Genomic DNA, 20,901 nt, shown 5'->3' with positions numbered 1-20,901 from the left:
AAGTTTCTCAAAACCAAGTGAAATCGCCAAAAACATGTCTGGACTCTTCTATAACATGCCATTTACATCAAACATAGAGATTTGGTTAAACAAATATGAACTTATCCTTTAAAGAAAGTCATGGAAAACTGGTTTGGGACTTTTGTCTAGATTATTTCTTTAAGTCTACCATGTCCCACCAAACCGCATCTCCCAAAGTCAAGTGTGTGATGGCCATAGTGGGAGGAAGCCTGGCTGACGTGACCCACGAGGTACACAGCGAGAGAGAGCTGTGACACACTGGTCTGGAAAGGAGTCCATTTGTTGATGCAATATTCGCCTTGAGATTTTTAATTGGTTCTCTCAAATATTATTTTTTCCCTGAGGGATTGAGACCTCTCATTGTTGTTGAAAATACAACAGTTGTCATGGAAGGGAGCAGCGCTCAGGGCTGTGTGTGGCTGTACATGTGGCTGTTTGAGTGAGGAACAACCAACCAGTTAAAGCACATATTATTATCGATGTGCCAAAACAGTCCAGAGGACTTTGAGTTGGGTCTCAGTCAGACTTAGTGGGAGGCACATCTTTCAAGTCATTACGTTTTCAAATAAAAAGGGTTGGCATTACCAATGGAGTCAGTGTCCTGGAGGGTCTTGAAGAGACGACGCGAGAGGTCGATCACAGAGTTGATGTTGCCAAAGAGACCGTCATAGTCAATGTTCTGCACCTTTAGGATGAGCAGAGGTACAGAAATATTTACTGAACTTTTTAAATATTTTTTCTTACATAGACAATGCACATGAATCAACAACCCTGCAAGATGTATTTGTTTTTATATGTTGTCTCTGGGCAGTTGGGTAAACATTTTAGAATGACAAAATAGTGTGTGCGTAGGTGCGTGTGTATATAAGTTAGATGTGCAATACATAAGCTCTGTAAAGCTTATAATGTCTATAATAGTGGCATATGTCTTCTTCATTTGGGTGTAATATTTATTGTTATGAAGCTGACCATTAAAATCCATAAAGAATGATAGAGGACGCAATGTTGCATCTGTCCCATTATGGCGACTGTGAACGCACAGGCAGCGCCATTGAGGCATGTCCATTTTGAAGTAGTCAATTGTCTTCTTCTACTAGTTCTAGTAGTGTGTGTACCTGTTTGCGTTGGAGTGGTTGGATAATCTCCTTGACACACATCTGCAGGTCCTTGATGTAGTCCTTCTCTGTCTGCAGCAGCTCTTCTATGACCTTTGGCCTTTTCTCCAGCATCCTCTGCTCGGGGTCCTCGATGGCCACCACTGCAGAGACCGGGGCTGACTCCAGGCACTTGGGCTGGGTCGACAGGAGGGTCATCTCTGAAAGAAAAAAAGCGAGAAAATAGAGAGGGGGGAAAGAGAGAAAGAGATTTCATAGTTAGTGAATGGAATGTGAAAGTTAGCATGTCAACAAGCATAGTTGCCGTGAACGTTAAGCACCTGAGGAGCAGTGGAGAAAAATACAATTTATTCCACTCTTCTGATTAGGCATTTATACTACCTGGTTATAAACAACTTTGGAACAAGACCCATTATCTTTAGACATGTCAGGCTAGACTTTCATCTAGATCTCTGGTGTCAATGGCTGGTCTCTGTGGTGCATGGGAACGGACGGAGAGCCCGTTTCACGCACTGCTGAGCCTTCTGAATGGGCTATGGACTGGAGTGGACTCAGCTCTTTGTCAATGGCACAATAGACTATGACAGCAGCTAGTGAGATATAGGCCTCAGTGGGACAGCGGAGAGACGAGGGATGGGAAGGAGGACAGTTTTGGGAACGGAGAGGAGGAAAGAGGACTGTGGGGATAGAGGGAGAAAGAAAGTCAGGAATTAACAGGTGGGAAAGGAAGGGATGTGGGAATGGAAACTACCGAGAGGACATAAAGAGTGCGTGGAAGCATAGACAGAGAGATGAAAGTGAAGAACATAAGGAAGAGGAGGGACATGGATAAAGGAAAGAGGGAGATGGAGGAAGAAAGGCATTAATAATACATCTGGGAATATGGAAAGCATAAACAAAGATATACAATCAAGCAAAAAGGAGAGAGTGGAGTATGGATAGGACAGAGGGAAACTGGGAATTTAGGAGTGGGGGGGAGCATGGACAGAGGATAAAGGACCAGGGTTGATACCAAAAGTAGAATATATTATCAGATTAGGGTCATTGGGTGTGTGTGTGTGTCTATTAAAATATAATTACAGTCATTATCAAACAACACATTTCACTGCACCCCTCCGGTATATGTGACTATAACACTTGTTTTTTTCTTTACTAGGAGGGGGTCTCAGGAGAAGACAATGTCAACCTGTGTCACTACACCACAGCAAATGTGTAATGTTGCTGAATCATTAGAAGAGTGTTGTTTATAAATTAGCAAAGCCACCAAACCCTGTACAGGCCTAAGGCTCGACAGAACTCCTTCCCGTTTTTGTTCAGTATTTGGTCAGGACTGTTTCTATTATTAATAATAGGGCAAGGAGGGTGTCCAAATATGAAGTGGTTACCAGGGTTGGGTAGGTTACTTTCTAAATGTAATCCTTTACAGTTACTAGTTACCTGTCCAGAATTGTAGTCAGTAATGTAACTTCTGGATAACCCAAACTCAGTCACGTAATCTGATTACATTCAGTTGCTTTTAGATTACTTTCCCCTTAAGAGGCTTTAGAAGACAAAAATGTATGTTACCATTTGAACGCCGTCTATTGCAGGATTAATCAATGTTAAAGTTTATATAGTTGGCCATGTATGTATGTTAAATTGTACTTTATGGGTTTTTCACTGGCTGTCCACTGGTTTAAAAAACAATGATTGATAGGCAGCTTAAACTTCTTGAATTCAACCATTATTGGGTTTAAATACACATTTAGATTTATGAACATAGCCATCCACAACAACCACAATCCGTAAGGCACACATAGCTAAATGAGAGAGCAGCAGTGTGATTCACATCAATATGCTGTGTAGATATCAATAATAAGTGATATCCGTATCATCGTAGACTACACCACTACTGTCATTCTTACCTCCAAGCGTTTATTCAAGTTGGATAATCTTTGGTTGCTGACAGCAGTCGCACCATTGGAAGACATAGCTTGGACTGTAGCCTATAAAAGCTTATTCCTACTCTTTTCCCGCCATCCATCAAACACATTTGGTGTGTCATCATAGTGGTCAACTTGTGGTCAACCACACTGAGGTAGGGCTGGGCGATATGAAAATATATATCGTGTAACGATAGACGTTTTTCTATCGTTTCATATTATGCTCTGTTGTTTATTTTGTTGTGTTGCAAATCACACTCTTTACGACAATATTTTTTGTTAATTGGATGATGCTTTGCGTCCACACGTATCGTGTGGAAGGAAATTTGAAACACAAACAAACATGGAGGAGAGTGAACGACACAGAGACACGGAGCTCGTACCTAAAAGAGGGGCTACTTCGGTCGCATGGACGTGGTTTGGGTATGAGAAGTCTGACACGGACCAGAAAACCGTCCTCTGCAAAGACATGGCTCCAATTCACACAGTCGAGAAACGGGGGTTTCGTGAGTTGGTGCGAACACTCAACCCAAGGTACCAAACGCAAATTGAAATGTGACACGTATTAAAACTTCTTATGGCTGGGGGCAGTATGGAGTAGCTTGGATGAATAAGGTGCCCAGAGTAAACTGCCTGATCCTCAGTCCCAGTTGCAAATATATGCATATTATTAGTATATTTGGATAGAAAACACTCTGGGCAAACTGTTGATGTCTGTGAGTATAACAGAGCTCATATGGCAGGCAAAAACCTGAGAAGAAAATCCAACCAGGGAGTGGGAAACTTGATGTTGGTAGATTTTCAACTCAGCCCCTATTGAGGACACAGTGGGATATTGGTCATGTTTCACTTCCTAAGGCTTCCAATAGATGTCAACCGTCTTTAGAAACTTGTTTGAGGCTTCTACTGTCAAGGGGGGCTGAATGAGAGGGGAATGAGTCAGAGGTCTGCCAGCAGCCACGAGCTGGTCACGTGCATTCACATGCGGTAGCTCGCGTTCCATTGCTTTTCTGAAGACAAAGGAATTCTCCGGTTGGAACATTATTGAAGATTTATGTTCAAAACATCCTAAAGAGGGCCTCCCGGGTGGCGCAGTGGTTAAGGGCGCTGTACTGCAGCGCCAGCTGTGCCATCAGAGTCCCTGGGTTCGCGCCCAGGCTCTGTCGTAACCGGCCGCGACCGGGAGGTCCGTGGGGCGACGCACAATTGGCCTAGCGTCTCCCGGGTTAGGGAGGGCTTGATCGGTAGGGGTGTCCTTGTCTCATCGCGCACCAGCGACTCCTGTGGCGGGCTGGGCGCAGTGTGTGCTAACCAAGGTGGCCAGGTGCACGGTGTTTCCTCCGGCGCGTTGGTGCGGCTGGCTTCCGGGTTGGATGTGTGCTGTGTTAAGAAGCAGTGCGGCTTGGTTGGGTTGTGTATCGGAGGACGCGTGACTTTCAACCTTCGTCTCTCCCGAGCCCGTACGGGAGTTGTAGCGATGAGACAAGATAGTAGCTACTACAACAATTGGATACCACGAAATTGGGAAGAAAAGGGGGTAAAATTTAAAAAAAAAAAAAAAAAAAAAAAACATCCTAAAGATTGATTCTATACTTCGTTTGACATGTTTCTACGGACTGTAACGGAACATTTTGACTTTTCGTCTCCTCCTAGTGAAAGCGCTTCGTGAGTTTTGATTTGTTTACCAAACGCGCTAACAAAAGGAGCTATTTGGACATAAATGATGGACATTATCGAACAAATCAAACATTTATTGTGGAATTGGGATTCCTGGGAGTGCATTCTGATGAAGATCATCAAAGGTAAGTGAATATTTATAATGTTATTTCTGACTTCTGTTGACTGCACAATATGGCGGATATCTTTTTGGCTTGTTGGGTCTCTGAGCGGCGTACTCAGATTATTGCATGGTTTGCTTTTTTGAAATCTGACACAACGGTTGCATTAAGGAGAAGTTTATCTATGTTTCCATGTATAACACTTGTATTTTCATCAACATTTATGAGTATTTCTGTAAATTGACGTGGCTCTCTGCAAAATCACCAGATGTTTTTGGAACTACTGAACATAACGCGCCAATGTATACTGAGATCTTTTAAAATAAATATGAACTTTATCGAACAGAACAAACATGTATTGTGTAACATGAAGTCCTATGAGTGTCATCTGATGAAGATCATCAAAGGTTAGTGATTAATTCTCTCTCTATTTCTGATTTTTGTGACTACTGGAAAAATGGCTGTGTTTTTCTGTGACTTGGCTCTGAACTAACATAATCGTTTGTGGTGCTTTCACTGTAAAGCCTATTTGAAATCGGACACTGTGGTGGGTGGGATTAACAACAAGATTACCTTTAAAATGGTATAAGATACTTGTATGTTTGAGGAATTTTAATTATGATATTTCTGTTGTTTTGAATTTGGCGCCCTGCACTTTCACTGGCTGTTGTCATATCGATCCCGTTAACCTTAAGAAGTTTTAATGCCAAAATAACATGCAAAACAGGCAAGCCCCCCAAAATATCTATATATATTTTAGGCCTATACTTATTTTGTTTGCAACTATAGTTTAAGTGTTTTCTTTTTATATTTCCGATTTTATACATTAATATTTTGTTACTTAATTGAAAATTTACACAAAGGTTCTAAATAAAATGAGAAATAATCAAATACGAGTAAGTACATTTTTATATACACTGCTCAAAAAAAATAAAGGGAACACTAAAATAACACATCCTAGATCTGAATTAATTAAATATTCTTATTAAATACTTTTTTCTTTACATAGTTTAATGTGCTGACAACAAAATCACACAAAAATGATCAATGGAAATCAAATTTATCAACCCATGGAGGTCTGGATTTGGAGTCACACTCAAAATTAAAGTGGAAAACCACACTACAGGCTGATCCAACTTTGATGTAATGTCCTTAAAACAAGTCAAAATGAGGCTCAGTAGTGTGTGTGGCCTCCACGTGCCTGTATGACCTCCCTAAAACGCCTGGGCATGCTCCTGATGAGGTGGCGGATGGTCTCCTGAGGGATCTCCTCCCAGACCTGGACTAAAGCATCCGCCAACTCCTGGACAGTCTGTAGTGCAATGTGGCGTTGGTGGATGGAGCGAGACATGATGTCCCAGATGTGCTCAATTGGATTCAGGTCTGGGGGAACGGGCGGGCCAGTCCATAGCATCAATGCCTTCCTCTTGCAGGAACTGCTGACACACTCCAGTCACACATCTTGCATTAGGAGGAACCCAGGGCCAACCGCACCAGCATATGGTCATATGGTATGAGGATCTCATCTCGGTACCTAATGGCAGTCAGGCTACCTCTGGCGAACACATTGAGGGCTGTGCGGCCCCCCAAAGAAATGCCACCCCACACCATGACTGACCCACCACCAAACTGGTCATGCTGGAGGATGGTGCAGGCAGCAGAACCTTCTCCACGGCGTCTCCAGACTCCGTCACATGTGCTCAGTGTGAACCTGCTTTCATTTGTGAAGAGCACAGGGCACCAGTGGTGAATTTGCTAATATTGGTGTTCTCTGGTAAAATGCCAAACGTCCTGCACTGTGTTGGGCTGTAAGCACAACCCCCACCTGTGGACGTCGGGCCCTCATACCACCCTCATGGAGTCTGTTTCTGACCGTTTGAGTAGACACATGCACATTTGTGGCCTGCTGGAGGTCATTTTGCAGGGCTCTGGCAGTGCTCCTCCTGCTCCTCCTTGCACAAAGGCGGAGGTAGCGGTCCTGCTGCTGGGTTGTTGCCCTCCTACGGCCTCCGGCATGTCTCCTGATGTACTGGCCTGTCTCCTGGTAGCGCCTCCATGCTCTGGACACTACGCTGACAGACACAGCAAACCTTCTTCCAACAGCTCGCATTAATGTGCCATCCTGGATGAGCTGCACTACCTGAGCCACTTGTGTGGGTTGTAGACTCCGTCTCATGCTACCACTAGAGTGAAAGCACCGCCAGCGTTCAAAAGTGACCAAAACATCAGCCAGGAAGCATAGGAACTGAGAAGTGGTCTGTGGTCACCACCTGCAGAACCACTTCTTTATTGGGGGTGTCTTGCTAATTGCCTATAATTTCCACCTGTTGTCTATTCCATTTGCACAACAGCATGTGACATTTATTGTCAATCAGTGTTGCTTCCTAAGTGGACACTTTGATTTCACAGAAGTGTGATTGACTTGGAGTTACATTGTGTTGTTTAAGTGTTCCCTTTATTTTTTGAGCAGTGTAAATATATTGTTTTGGTTTACTATTTAATAGTAAAGACATCAAAACTATGAAATAACACATATGGAATCATGTAGTAACCAAAAAAGTGCTAAAAAAAATCTAAATATATTTCATATTCTAGATTCTTCAAAGTAGCCACCCTTTGCCTTGATGACAGCTTTGCACACTCTTGGCATTCACTCAACCAGCTAGTCTACCTGGAATGTTTTTCCAACAGTCTTGGAGGCGGTTGAAACCAAAAATCTCAAATTTGGACTCCAGACCAAAGGACAGATTTCCACCTGTATAATGTCCATTGCTCAAGTGTTTTTAGGCCCAAGCAAGTTTCATCTTCTTATTGGTGTCCTTCAATAGAGGTTTATTTTCAGCAATTCGACCATGAAGGCCTGATTCGCGCAGTCTTCTCTGAACATGTGTCTGTTACTTGAACTCTGTGAAGCATTTATTTGGGCTGCAATTTCTGAGGCTGGTAACTCTAATGAACTTATCCTCTGCAGCAGAGGTAACTCTGGGTCTTCCTTTCCTGTGGCGGTCTTCATGAGAGCCAGTTTCATCATAGTGCTTGATGGTTTTTGCAACTGCACTTGAAGAAACTTTCAAAGTTCTTAATATTTTATGTATTGACTGACCACGTCTTAAAGTAATGAAGGACTGTCATTTCTCTTTGCTTATTTGAGCTGTTCTTGACATAATATTGACTTGGTCTTTTACAAAATAGGGCTATCTTCTGTATACCACCCCTAACTTGTCACAACACAACTGATTGGTTTAAACGCATTAAGAAGGAAATAAATTCAACCAATTAACAAGGCACACCTGTCTAGATTGAGAAACAGACGCCTCAAAAGTCCTCAACTGGCAGCTTCATTAAATAGTACCCACAAAACACCAATCTCAACAGTGAAGCTCTCTTGTGAACAGTGAAGAGTTCCTCTGTCCAGTGTCTGTGTTCTTTTGCTCATCTTAATATTTTATTTTTATTGGCCAGTCTGCGATATGGCTTTTTCTTTGCAACTCTGCCTAGAAGGCCAGCATCCCGGGGTTGCCTCCTTACTGTTGATGTTGAGACTGGTGTTTTGGGGGTACTATTTAATGAAGCTGCCAGTTGAGGACTTGTGAGGCGTCTGTTTCTCAAACTAAACACAATTGTACTTGTCCTCTTGCTGAGTTGATTGTGAGGCCCCGGTGCACCTCTTTCTATTCTGGTTGGCCAGGTTTGCGCTGTTCTGTGAAGGGAGTAGTACACAACGTTGTACGAGATCTTCAGTTTCTTGGCAATTTCTCGCATGGAATAGCCTTCATATTTCAGAACAAGAATAGACTGATGAGTTTTAGAAGAAAGTCTTTGTTTCTGGCCATTTTGAGCCTGTAATCAAACCCACAAATGCTGATGCTCCAGATACTCAACTAGTGTAAAGAAGGACAGTATTATTACTTCTTTAAATCAGCACAACAGTTTTCAGCTGTGCTAACATAATTGCAAAAGGGTTTTCTAATGATCAATTAGCCTTTTAAAATTATAAACTTGGATTAGCTAACACAACGTGCCATTGGAGCACAGGAGTGATGGCTGCTGATAATGGGCCTCTGTACGCCTATGTAGATATTCCATAAAATCTGCTGTTTCCAGCTACAATAGTCATTTACAACATTAACAATGTCTACATTGTATTTCTGATCAATTTGATGTTATTTTAATGGACAAAAAAATTGCTTTTCTTTCAAAAACAAGGACAGCTCTAAGTGACCTCAAATTTTGAACGGTAGCGCACATACACAGACATCATTACATATTGATAATGATTTATTTCATTGCATCTTTACTTAACCAGGTAGGCTAGTTGAGAACAAGTTCTCATTTACAACTGCGACCTGGCCAAGACAAAGCAAAGCAGTTCGACAGGTACAACGACACAGAGTTACACATGGAGTAAAACAAACATACAGTCAATAATACAGTAGAAAAAGTATATATACAGTGAGTGTAAATGAGGTAGGATAAGGGAGTTAAGGCAATAAATAGGCCATGGTGGCGAAGTAATTACAATATAGCAATTAAACACTGGAGTGATTGATCTGCAGAAGATGAATGGGCAAATAGAGATACTGGGGTGCAAAGGAGCAAGATAAATAAATAAATACAGTATGGGGATGAGGTAGTTGGATGGGCTATTAACAGATGGGCTATGTACCGGTTCAGTGATCTGTGAGCTGCTCTGACAGCTGGTGCTTAAAGCTAGTGAGGGAGATATGAGTCTCCAGCTTCAGTGATTTTTGCAGTTCGTTCCAGTCAATGGCAGCAGAGAACTGGAAGGAAAGGCGGCCAAAGGAGGAATTGGCTTTGGGGGTGACCAGTGAGATATACCTGCTGGAAAGTGTGCTATGGGTGGGTGCTGGTATGGTGGCCAGTGAGCTGAGATAAGGCGGGGCTTTACCTAGCAGAGACTTGTAGATGACCTGGAGCCAGTGGGTTTGGCGATGAGTATACAGCGAGGGCCAGCCAACGAGAGCGTACAGGTCGCAGTGGTGGGTAGTGTATGGGGCTTTGGTGACAAAACGGATGGCACTGTGATAAACTGCATTCAGATTGTTGAGTAGAGTGTCGGAGGCTATTTTGTAAATTACATCACCAAAGTCGAGCATCGGTAGGATGTTCAGTTTTACGAGGGTATGTTTGGCACCATGAGTGAAGGATGCTTTGTTGCGAAATAGGAAGCTGATTCTAGGTATGATTTTGGATTGGAGATGCTTAATGTGAGTCTGGAAGGAGAGTTTACAGTCTAACCAGACACCTAGGTATTTGTAGTTGTCCACATATTCTAAGTCAGAACCGTCCAGAGTAGTGATGCCAGCCGGGCGGGCGGGTGTGGGAAACATTTGGTTGAAGAGCATGCATTTTGTTTTACTTGCATTTAAGAGCAGTTGGAGGCCACGGAAGGAGAGTTGTATGGCATTGAAGCTTGTCTGGAGGTTAGTTAACACAGTGTCCAAAGAAGGGCCAGAAGTATACAGAATGGTGTCGTCTGCGTAGAGGTGGATCAGAGAATCACCAGCAGCAAGATCGACGTCATTGATGGACAGAGAAGAGAGTCCACCCAATAATTTAACCCTGTTGCACCCCCATAGAGACTGCCAGAGGTCCAGAAAACAGGCCCTCCGATTTGACACACTGAACTCTATCAGAGAAGTAGTTGGTGAACCAGGCGAGGCAGTCATTTGAGAAACCAAGGTTGTTGAGTCTGCCGATAAGAATGTGGTGATTGACAGAGTCGAAAGCCTTGGTCAGGTCGATGAAGATGGCTGCACAGTATTGCCTTTTATTGATGGCGGTTATGATATCGTTCAGGACCTTGAGCGTGGCTGAGGTGCATCCATGACCAGCTCGGAAACCAGATTGCATAGCGGAGAAGGTACGATGGTACTCGAAATGGTCGGTGATCTGTTTGTTAACTTGGCTTTCGAAGACTTTAGAAAGGTAGGGCAGGATAGATATAGGTCTGTAGCAGTTTGGGTATAGAGTGTCACCCACTTTGAAGAGGGGGATGATCGCGGCAGCTTTCCAATCTTTGGGGATCTCAGACAATACGAAAGAGAGGTTGAACAGGCTAATAATAGGGGTTGCAACAATTTCGGCAGATCATTTTAGAAAGAGAGGGTCCATATTGTCTATCCCGGCTGAACATCAGCAATCTGGATTTGGGTGAAGGATAAATGGGAGAGGCTTGGGCGAGATGCTGTGGGGGGGGGGGGGGGTTGACCGGGGATCCTCTACTGGCGGGATGAGGTCAATATCCTTCCAGGATACCCGGGCCAGGTCGATTAGAAAGGCCTGCTCGCTGAAGTGCCTTCCTCTTGCAGGAACTGCTGACACACTCCAGTCACACATCTTGCATTAGGAGGAACCCAGGGCCAACCGCACCAGCATATGGTCATATGGTATGAGGATCTCATCTCGGTACCTAATGGCAGTCAGGCTACCTCTGGCGAACACATTGAGGGCTGTGCGGCCCCCCAAAGAAATGCCACCCCACACCATGACTGACCCACCACCAAACTGGTCATGCTGGAGGATGGTGCAGGCAGCAGAACCTTCTCCACGGCGTCTCCAGACTCCGTCACATGTGCTCAGTGTGAACCTGCTTTCATTTGTGAAGAGCACAGGGCACCAGTGGTGAATTTGCTAATATTGGTGTTCTCTGGTAAAATGCCAAACGTCCTGCACTGTGTTGGGCTGTAAGCACAACCCCCACCTGTGGACGTCGGGCCCTCATACCACCCTCATGGAGTCTGTTTCTGACCGTTTGAGTAGACACATGCACATTTGTGGCCTGCTGGAGGTCATTTTGCAGGGCTCTGGCAGTGCTCCTCCTGCTCCTCCTTGCACAAAGGCGGAGGTAGCGGTCCTGCTGCTGGGTTGTTGCCCTCCTACGGCCTCCGGCATGTCTCCTGATGTACTGGCCTGTCTCCTGGTAGCGCCTCCATGCTCTGGACACTACGCTGACAGACACAGCAAACCTTCTTGCCACAGCTCGCATTAATGTGCCATCCTGGATGAGCTGCACTACCTGAGCCACTTGTGTGGGTTGTAGACTCCGTCTCATGCTACCACTAGAGTGAAAGCACCGCCAGCGTTCAAAAGTGACCAAAACATCAGCCAGGAAGCATAGGAACTGAGAAGTGGTCTGTGGTCACCACCTGCAGAACCACTTCTTTATTGGGGGTGTCTTGCTAATTGCCTATAATTTCCACCTGTTGTCTATTCCATTTGCACAACAGCATGTGACATTTATTGTCAATCAGTGTTGCTTCCTAAGTGGACACTTTGATTTCACAGAAGTGTGATTGACTTGGAGTTACATTGTGTTGTTTAAGTGTTCCCTTTATTTTTTGAGCAGTGTAAATATATTGTTTTGGTTTACTATTTAATAGTAAAGACATCAAAACTATGAAATAACACATATGGAATCATGTAGTAACCAAAAAAGTGCTAAAAAAAATCTAAATATATTTCATATTCTAGATTCTTCAAAGTAGCCACCCTTTGCCTTGATGACAGCTTTGCACACTCTTGGCATTCACTCAACCAGCTAGTCTACCTGGAATGTTTTTCCAACAGTCTTGGAGGCGGTTGGAACCAAAAATCTCAAATTTGGACTCCAGACCAAAGGACAGATTTCCACCTGTATAATGTCCATTGCTCAAGTGTTTTTAGGCCCAAGCAAGTTTCATCTTCTTATTGGTGTCCTTCAATAGAGGTTTATTTTCAGCAATTCGACCATGAAGGCCTGATTCGCGCAGTCTTCTCTGAACATGTGTCTGTTACTTGAACTCTGTGAAGCATTTATTTGGGCTGCAATTTCTGAGGCTGGTAACTCTAATGAACTTATCCTCTGCAGCAGAGGTAACTCTGGGTCTTCCTTTCCTGTGGCGGTCTTCATGAGAGCCAGTTTCATCATAGTGCTTGATGGTTTTTGCAACTGCACTTGAAGAAACTTTCAAAGTTCTTAATATTTTATGTATTGACTGACCACGTCTTAAAGTAATGAAGGACTGTCATTTCTCTTTGCTTATTTGAGCTGTTCTTGACATAATATTGACTTGGTCTTTTACAAAATAGGGCTATCTTCTGTATACCACCCCTAACTTGTCACAACACAACTGATTGGTTTAAACGCATTAAGAAGGAAATAAATTCAACCAATTAACAAGGCACACCTGTCTAGATTGAGAAACAGACGCCTCAAAAGTCCTCAACTGGCAGCTTCATTAAATAGTACCCACAAAACACCAATCTCAACAGTGAAGCTCTCTTGTGAACAGTGAAGAGTTCCTCTGTCCAGTGTCTGTGTTCTTTTGCTCATCTTAATATTTTATTTTTATTGGCCAGTCTGCGATATGGCTTTTTCTTTGCAACTCTGCCTAGAAGGCCAGCATCCCGGGGTTGCCTCCTTACTGTTGATGTTGAGACTGGTGTTTTGGGGGTACTATTTAATGAAGCTGCCAGTTGAGGACTTGTGAGGCGTCTGTTTCTCAAACTAAACACAATTGTACTTGTCCTCTTGCTGAGTTGATTGTGAGGCCCCGGTGCACCTCTTTCTATTCTGGTTGGCCAGGTTTGCGCTGTTCTGTGAAGGGAGTAGTACACAACGTTGTACGAGATCTTCAGTTTCTTGGCAATTTCTCGCATGGAATAGCCTTCATATTTCAGAACAAGAATAGACTGATGAGTTTTAGAAGAAAGTCTTTGTTTCTGGCCATTTTGAGCCTGTAATCAAACCCACAAATGCTGATGCTCCAGATACTCAACTAGTGTAAAGAAGGACAGTATTATTACTTCTTTAAATCAGCACAACAGTTTTCAGCTGTGCTAACATAATTGCAAAAGGGTTTTCTAATGATCAATTAGCCTTTTAAAATTATAAACTTGGATTAGCTAACACAACGTGCCATTGGAGCACAGGAGTGATGGCTGCTGATAATGGGCCTCTGTACGCCTATGTAGATATTCCATAAAATCTGCTGTTTCCAGCTACAATAGTAATTTACAACATTAACAATGTCTACATTGTATTTCTGATCAATTTGATGTTATTTTAATGGACAAAAAAATTGCTTTTCTTTCAAAAACAAGGACAGCTCTAAGTGACCTCAAATTTTGAACGGTAGCGCACATACACAGACATCATTACATATTGATAATGATTTATTTCATTGCATCTTTACTTAACCAGGTAGGCTAGTTGAGAACAAGTTCTCATTTACAACTGCGACCTGGCCAAGACAAAGCAAAGCAGTTCGACAGGTACAACGACACAGAGTTACACATGGAGTAAAACAAACATACAGTCAATAATACAGTAGAAAAAGTATATATACAGTGAGTGTAAATGAGGTAGGATAAGGGAGTTAAGGCAATAAATAGGCCATGGTGGCGAAGTAATTACAATATAGCAATTAAACACTGGAGTGATTGATCTGCAGAAGATGAATGGGCAAATAGAGATACTGGGGTGCAAAGGAGCAAGATAAATAAATAAATACAGTATGGGGATGAGGTAGTTGGATGGGCTATTAACAGATGGGCTATGTACCGGTTCAGTGATCTGTGAGCTGCTCTGACAGCTGGTGCTTAAAGCTAGTGAGGGAGATATGAGTCTCCAGCTTCAGTGATTTTTGCAGTTCGTTCCAGTCAATGGCAGCAGAGAACTGGAAGGAAAGGCGGCCAAAGGAGGAATTGGCTTTGGGGGTGACCAGTGAGATATACCTGCTGGAAAGTGTGCTATGGGTGGGTGCTGGTATGGTGGCCAGTGAGCTGAGATAAGGCGGGGCTTTACCTAGCAGAGACTTGTAGATGACCTGGAGCCAGTGGGTTTGGCGATGAGTATACAGCGAGGGCCAGCCAACGAGAGCGTACAGGTCGCAGTGGTGGGTAGTGTATGGGGCTTTGGTGACAAAACGGATGGCACTGTGATAAACTGCATTCAGATTGTTGAGTAGAGTGTCGGAGGCTATTTTGTAAATTACATCACCAAAGTCGAGCATCGATAGGATGTTCAGTTTTACGAGGGTATGTTTGGCACCATGAGTGAAGGATGCTTTGTTGCGAAATAGGAAGCTGATTCTAGGTATGATTTTGGATTGGAGATGCTTAATGTGAGTCTGGAAGGAGAGTTTACAGTCTAACCAGACACCTAGGTATTTGTAGTTGTCCACATATTCTAAGTCAGAACCGTCCAGAGTAGTGATGCCAGCCGGGCGGGCGGGTGTGGGAAACATTTGGTTGAAGAGCATGCATTTTGTTTTACTTGCATTTAAGAGCAGTTGGAGGCCACGGAAGGAGAGTTGTATGGCATTGAAGCTTGTCTGGAGGTTAGTTAACACAGTGTCCAAAGAAGGGCCAGAAGTATACAGAATGGTGTCGTCTGCGTAGAGGTGGATCAGAGAATCACCAGCAGCAAGATCGACGTCATTGATGGACAGAGAAGAGAGTCCACCCAATAATTTAACCCTGTTGCACCCCCATAGAGACTGCCAGAGGTCCAGAAAACAGGCCCTCCGATTTGACACACTGAACTCTATCAGAGAAGTAGTTGGTGAACCAGGCGAGGCAGTCATTTGAGAAACCAAGGTTGTTGAGTCTGCCGATAAGAATGTGGTGATTGACAGAGTCGAAAGCCTTGGTCAGGTCGATGAAGATGGCTGCACAGTATTGCCTTTTATTGATGGCGGTTATGATATCGTTCAGGACCTTGAGCGTGGCTGAGGTGCATCCATGACCAGCTCGGAAACCAGATTGCATAGCGGAGAAGGTACGATGGTACTCGAAATGGTCGGTGATCTGTTTGTTAACTTGGCTTTCGAAGACTTTAGAAAGGTAGGGCAGGATAGATATAGGTCTGTAGCAGTTTGGGTATAGAGTGTCACCCACTTTGAAGAGGGGGATGATCGCGGCAGCTTTCCAATCTTTGGGGATCTCAGACAATACGAAAGAGAGGTTGAACAGGCTAATAATAGGGGTTGCAACAATTTCGGCAGATCATTTTAGAAAGAGAGGGTCCATATTGTCTATCCCGGCTGAACATCAGCAATCTGGATTTGGGTGAAGGATAAATGGGAGAGGCTTGGGCGAGATGCTGTGGGGGGGGGGGGGGTTGACCGGGGATCCTCTACTGGCGGGATGAGGTCAATATCCTTCCAGGATACCCGGGCCAGGTCGATTAGAAAGGCCTGCTCGCTGAAGTGTTTTAGGGAGCGTTTGACAGTGATGAGGGGTGCTCTCCCTCTCTCCCTCTGTGTCTCTCTCTCTCTCCCTCCCTGTGTCTTTTCTTTCTTTCTTTCTTTCTCTCTCACTCTCTGTGTTTCTCCCTCTCTATCCCTGTGTCTTTTGTTTCTTTCTTCCTCTCTCTGTGTGTCTCTCTCTTTGCGTCCCGGTATCTGTCTCACTTTATCTCTCTCCATGTCTCCCTCTCTCCTCGCTCTGTGTCTCTGTGTCTCTTTCCATCGCTCTGTGTCTGTCTTTCTGTGTCTCTCTCTCTCTCTGTATCTCTCTCCATCGGTCTTTCTTTCTCTCCCTTGCTCTCTGTGTGCATCTCTGTCTTTCTCTGTGTGTGTCTCTGTCTCTTTCAGTCTCTTTCTTTCTGTGTCTCGGTCTCCCTGTGTCTCTCTCCCTCTGTCTTGGTCTCCATCAGTCTCTCGCTCTGCCTTTTCTTTCTTTCTCTCTCACTTTCTTTGAGTGCGTCCCTCTCTCTCTCTTTGGGTCCCAGTATCTGACTCTTTCTCATTCTTTCTCTCTCCATGTCTCTCTTGCTCAGTGTTTCTCTATGTGTCTCTTTCCCTCACTCTCCCTCTGTGTCTCCGTGTCTCCATCTCCGTGTCTCTGTCTCTGTGTCTGCGTCTCCGTCTCTGTGTCTGCGTCTCGGTCTCTGTGTCTGCGTCTCGGTCTCTGTGTCTGCGTCTCGGTCTCTGTGTCTGCGTCTCGGTCTCTGTGTCTGCGTCTCGGTCTCTGTGTCTGCGTCTCGGTCTCTGTGTCTGCGTCTGCGTCTCTGTGTCTGCGTCTCCGTGTCTGCGTCTCCGTGTCTGCGTCTCCGTGTCGCCGTCTCCGTGTCGCCGTCTCCGTGTCGCCGTCTCTCCGTGTCTCCATCTCCGTGTCTCCATCTCCGTGTCTCCATCTCCGTGTCTCCATCTCTGTGTCTCCGTCAGCGTCGCTGTCTCGGTCTCGGTCTTTCTGCCTCTTTTTCTCTCGGTCTCTCTCGCTATCTGTCTCATGGGTCTAGTAGAGCTCCCAGTGCATCTGGTGTTGCTCCTGGTAAGGGTATGTGCTTTCATCTGTGTCTGACAATACTGGCTCACTGAGTCAGTGGCTAAGATAGTCGGGGTGAGGACAACAGAAAGTCAGGTGCAAGGGCTGTGGTTATTCTGGCTGCTTATCCTAGGATGCAAGAGGTGGCAGGGAGGCTCAGGTAACGACTACCTGCCAGGCAATACAAATAATATATAATATACACCCATGTCATGACAGTCCTGTGAGGATCAGAATGGGTCAGATCAGACTGGTGTGGGATGACAGTAACCAGGTCTCTCTCTCTCTCCCACAGAGGGTGGAGGGGGCTTCTGGATGGTCAACAGTTTACACCCCGTTGTAAATTACAGGAGAAAGAGACTTTCTTTCCCCTTCCAGTACTTAACCCAAGGAATGTTCTTTGTTAACAGACTTTTTCCTGACGAAAGTAACACGTTCAAAAATGTGAATAGTGGAACAATATTTTTAACAATGTGGGGAAAGGTCAGTGGGGAGCTATAGAACACTAATGTCATATGGGTTTTCATTTTGTGATGTTGTTAAAAAAATTGTAAAGATGAAATACTGTAACTTGTAACTTTATCTGTCAAGCTTCCATCCAATACACTGTGCTTGTTAAGATATTAATAATTTTAGGAGTCAGATACTGTGGAAAGGATATGACTGCAAGTTAAGTAACCACGCCCCGAGTGAGGACAGAGAGCGTGTCAGACTGACGGAACCGTCCCCTTTTGCCTAGAGTGCATAAAGGCTTGGGAGAGAAATCAATCTTCAGACCAGAACATTGCCAGGTTGCAGCTGTGCGTGTAAAGTGGTCGGAATCCTGAACCCTGAACAATCGACACGAGGTGTAGGCGAGAAGCTCATTTCCCATACAGTCACTGGTACGGCTAGTTAGCTGTCCTAAGTCAGATACAGAAAAGTGAATCTAAGAGGGACCATCCTACGACTCTTCAAACCATCCCATCCTACTACGAGTCTCAAATCACCATATTCTCCCAACACCATCACCAATGGGAACCGTCGACATGGCTGGCTATCTCCAGAGTGAACAACAATAGAAGAGACTTGTCCGGACCCTTTTGGACAATCAGAGCCTTATAAGCGTGCAGCTGAAAGGCCAACCCACATCCTTCCTAAGATGGCTTGGTTCCGACAGAGATAAACGGCATTCACACATAAATACATTCATGATTTCATAATGGGCGGCGGTTCGTGTGCAAAGTATATTATTAATGTGAGAATAGTTGTCAAATGTATCCATGACAAGTGTCTCTTTCGCTCTCACCCCCCCCCCCCCCCTCTGTTGTAACAAGTCATCATATTGTGTTAATACGATGGAAACAGGTCGATAGCGGACTAAGTTTCTAGTCAATAATCTATACCGTGTGTGTGTTAATCCTGTGTTATTATTAAATTAGCTAGTAAATAAATAAACCAATTTGTGTAGTACTGAATCATGAGTAAGGCTGGGGTTTTTGCAGATGCATGAGGTTATGACTGTTCAGAACTATGATATGACAAGAGGTTATGATTAATATGTTGGCTGTTTTATGGATGTTATAGGTAAAGACCGTATAGAGTTTAATTCGGGAGATGGTAACTCTAACGTGATGCCCCAAATTCCTAATGAGTTAATTGTTACATGATTCATTTAAAATTAGGTAACAATTAAACATAGTTAGTGGATTAAATAAATAACAGTCATCAGATTAATGAAAGTCACAACACCCAATATACACAGATGTTCCCACTTCCAGCTCAAAACAATTCAATCATTGTCAGGAGCTCTTTGAGAAACTTACAAGAAAGTGCATTCAATCAAAGTAGTTGAGACAACAACATATTGTGAGCAAGTAAAAGTCCTCAAACTAGCTGCTATCTGCAGAATCCGTGCTAAAAAAGGAAAAATGGAAAGGGGAAACAAACAAAGGAGGGTGACAGGGCAGGGAATAAACTTTGACATCCCATTAATATTATTGCCTTGTAGCCCAGTTTGATTTAGATACTTTGCTTACATGCTCAGGTCTTGTAGTTTTATGTACACTCAACTTGAACTGCGCTGAGGTATCACTAGTCACTTTAAATAACGACACTTTAATAATGTCTACATATCCTACATTACTCCTCTCATATGTATATACTGTACTTAATACCATCTAATGCATCTTGCCTATGCCACACGGCCATGGCTCATCCATATATTTATATGTACATATTCTCATTCATCCCTTTAGATTTACGTGTATAAGGTAGTTGTTGTGAATTTGTTTGATTACTTGTTAGATATTACTGCACTGTCGGAACTAGAAGCATTTCGCTATCTGCTAACCATGTGTATGTGACCAATACAATTTGATTGAATTTGATTCGGTTTGTCAACACTTCTTACGAAAACAAGTAGTGAAGATGTCAATCTCTCTTCTACTTTGAACCATAAGAGATTGACATGCATGTCATTAATGTTCGCTCTCCGTGTACTTTTAAGGGCCAGCTGTGCTGTCCTGTTCTGAGCCAACTGTAATTTTCCTAAGTCCCTCTGTGGCACCTGACCACACGACTGAACAGTAGTCCAGGTGCGACAAAACCAGGGCCTGTAGGACCTGCCTTGTTGACAGTGTGGTTAAGAAGGCAGAGCAGCGCTTTATTATTGACAGACTTCTCCACAAGTGTTCGACGCGTAAATGTGTGTCTTCAGGCCTCAGGCAAGTTTACTTATTAAGCTAGTTCTCTGAACCAAATGGAAGCCTGGGTTGCAGGACAAACTTGAGATGAGAGGTAGAGCACAAATATCCTCTATGTGAACTGGATGGGAAATCCTCTATGTAAACTGGATGGGAAATCCTCTATGTGAACTGGATGGGAAATCCTCTATGTGAACTGGATGGGAAATCCTCTATGTGAACTGGATGGGAAATCCTCTATGTGAACTGGATGGGAAATCCTCTATGTGAACTGGATGGGAAATCATCTATGTGAACTGGATGGGAAATCCTCTATGTGAACTGGATGGGAAATGTTAAGACACATTTTTAACACCAGTGAAAGTTATGCTTTTTGATCAAACAGTCCTTTGCCAAGGATGGGGCACTCAACTTCACACTCCTCTTTTGACCGCATTAGGATTTGTTTTTACAAGACTTCAATTAACGCCACAAAATGCTTAATTGAAAGACCTTGGGTCAAACACAGGCCAACAATCTTCACTCTAAAATCAGGATATGTTTCGATACAGCCCATATTTATTTAAAAAAATGACTTCCTTTCTTAAAAGTTCAGAGAACAGGTACTGCTACCATTGTGAAGGCCAACATTAACATTGATATCTCAACTGAGAACTTAAGTGAATGAAAGAGGGAAAGAGACAGAGAGAGAGACCCACCTGTAGCCAAGCACCTTTGCTCCACCCTGCCCCACGCCCACACACTCCCACAAACAGGTTCAAGTCAGCCCAGTCATTCCTAGGCAGCCTATTCTCCAAAGTACAGTCCCACTTGTAGTTTCCCTGTCTTGATCTAGCCTCATGGAAGGGTTTCTCTATTTGTCTCAGTGCACAGGCTCTATTCTGTTCCCACATCACCATGAGAATGAATGGAAACCCTCCATGATTAGACACAACCCAGTGCACGCATATACCCCGGTGCACAGTAAAGACTTGAACTGGACTTTATGTCTGGACTGGATTATTCATGTCCATGAAGAAAAACTGTGTGAGTGTTTCTGAATACCAAAAAGACCCTTAGAACATACTCCCAAGCCAATCCTGTAGAACTTTCATTACAATGCTTAACA

At 43.8% G+C, this 20,901-nt stretch overlaps 1 protein-coding gene across 3 annotated transcripts in view; it reads right to left on the bottom strand.

Annotated features, from left to right (window-relative positions):
- LOC139376470 (dynamin binding protein) overlaps positions 1-20,901 on the bottom strand; it is a 113,353-nt gene that overhangs the window by 20,186 nt on the left and 72,266 nt on the right. For all 3 annotated transcript variants that reach the window (XM_071119091.1, XM_071119092.1, XM_071119093.1), the window contains 2 exons: positions 1,137-1,336; positions 607-706 (listed from right to left, as the gene is read on the bottom strand). In XM_071119091.1, the coding sequence (XP_070975192.1) occupies positions 607-706; positions 1,137-1,336 (300 nt within the window). The remainder of the gene's footprint in view (positions 1-606; positions 707-1,136; positions 1,337-20,901) is intronic.

The sequence above is a fragment of the Oncorhynchus clarkii genome, chromosome 20 (assembly GCF_045791955.1).
Source record: "Oncorhynchus clarkii lewisi isolate Uvic-CL-2024 chromosome 20, UVic_Ocla_1.0, whole genome shotgun sequence".
Taxonomy (NCBI): Eukaryota; Metazoa; Chordata; class Actinopteri; order Salmoniformes; family Salmonidae; genus Oncorhynchus; species Oncorhynchus clarkii.
The sequence above is the reverse complement of the archived record's forward strand: the minus strand, read 5'-3'. Positions and strand labels throughout refer to the sequence as shown.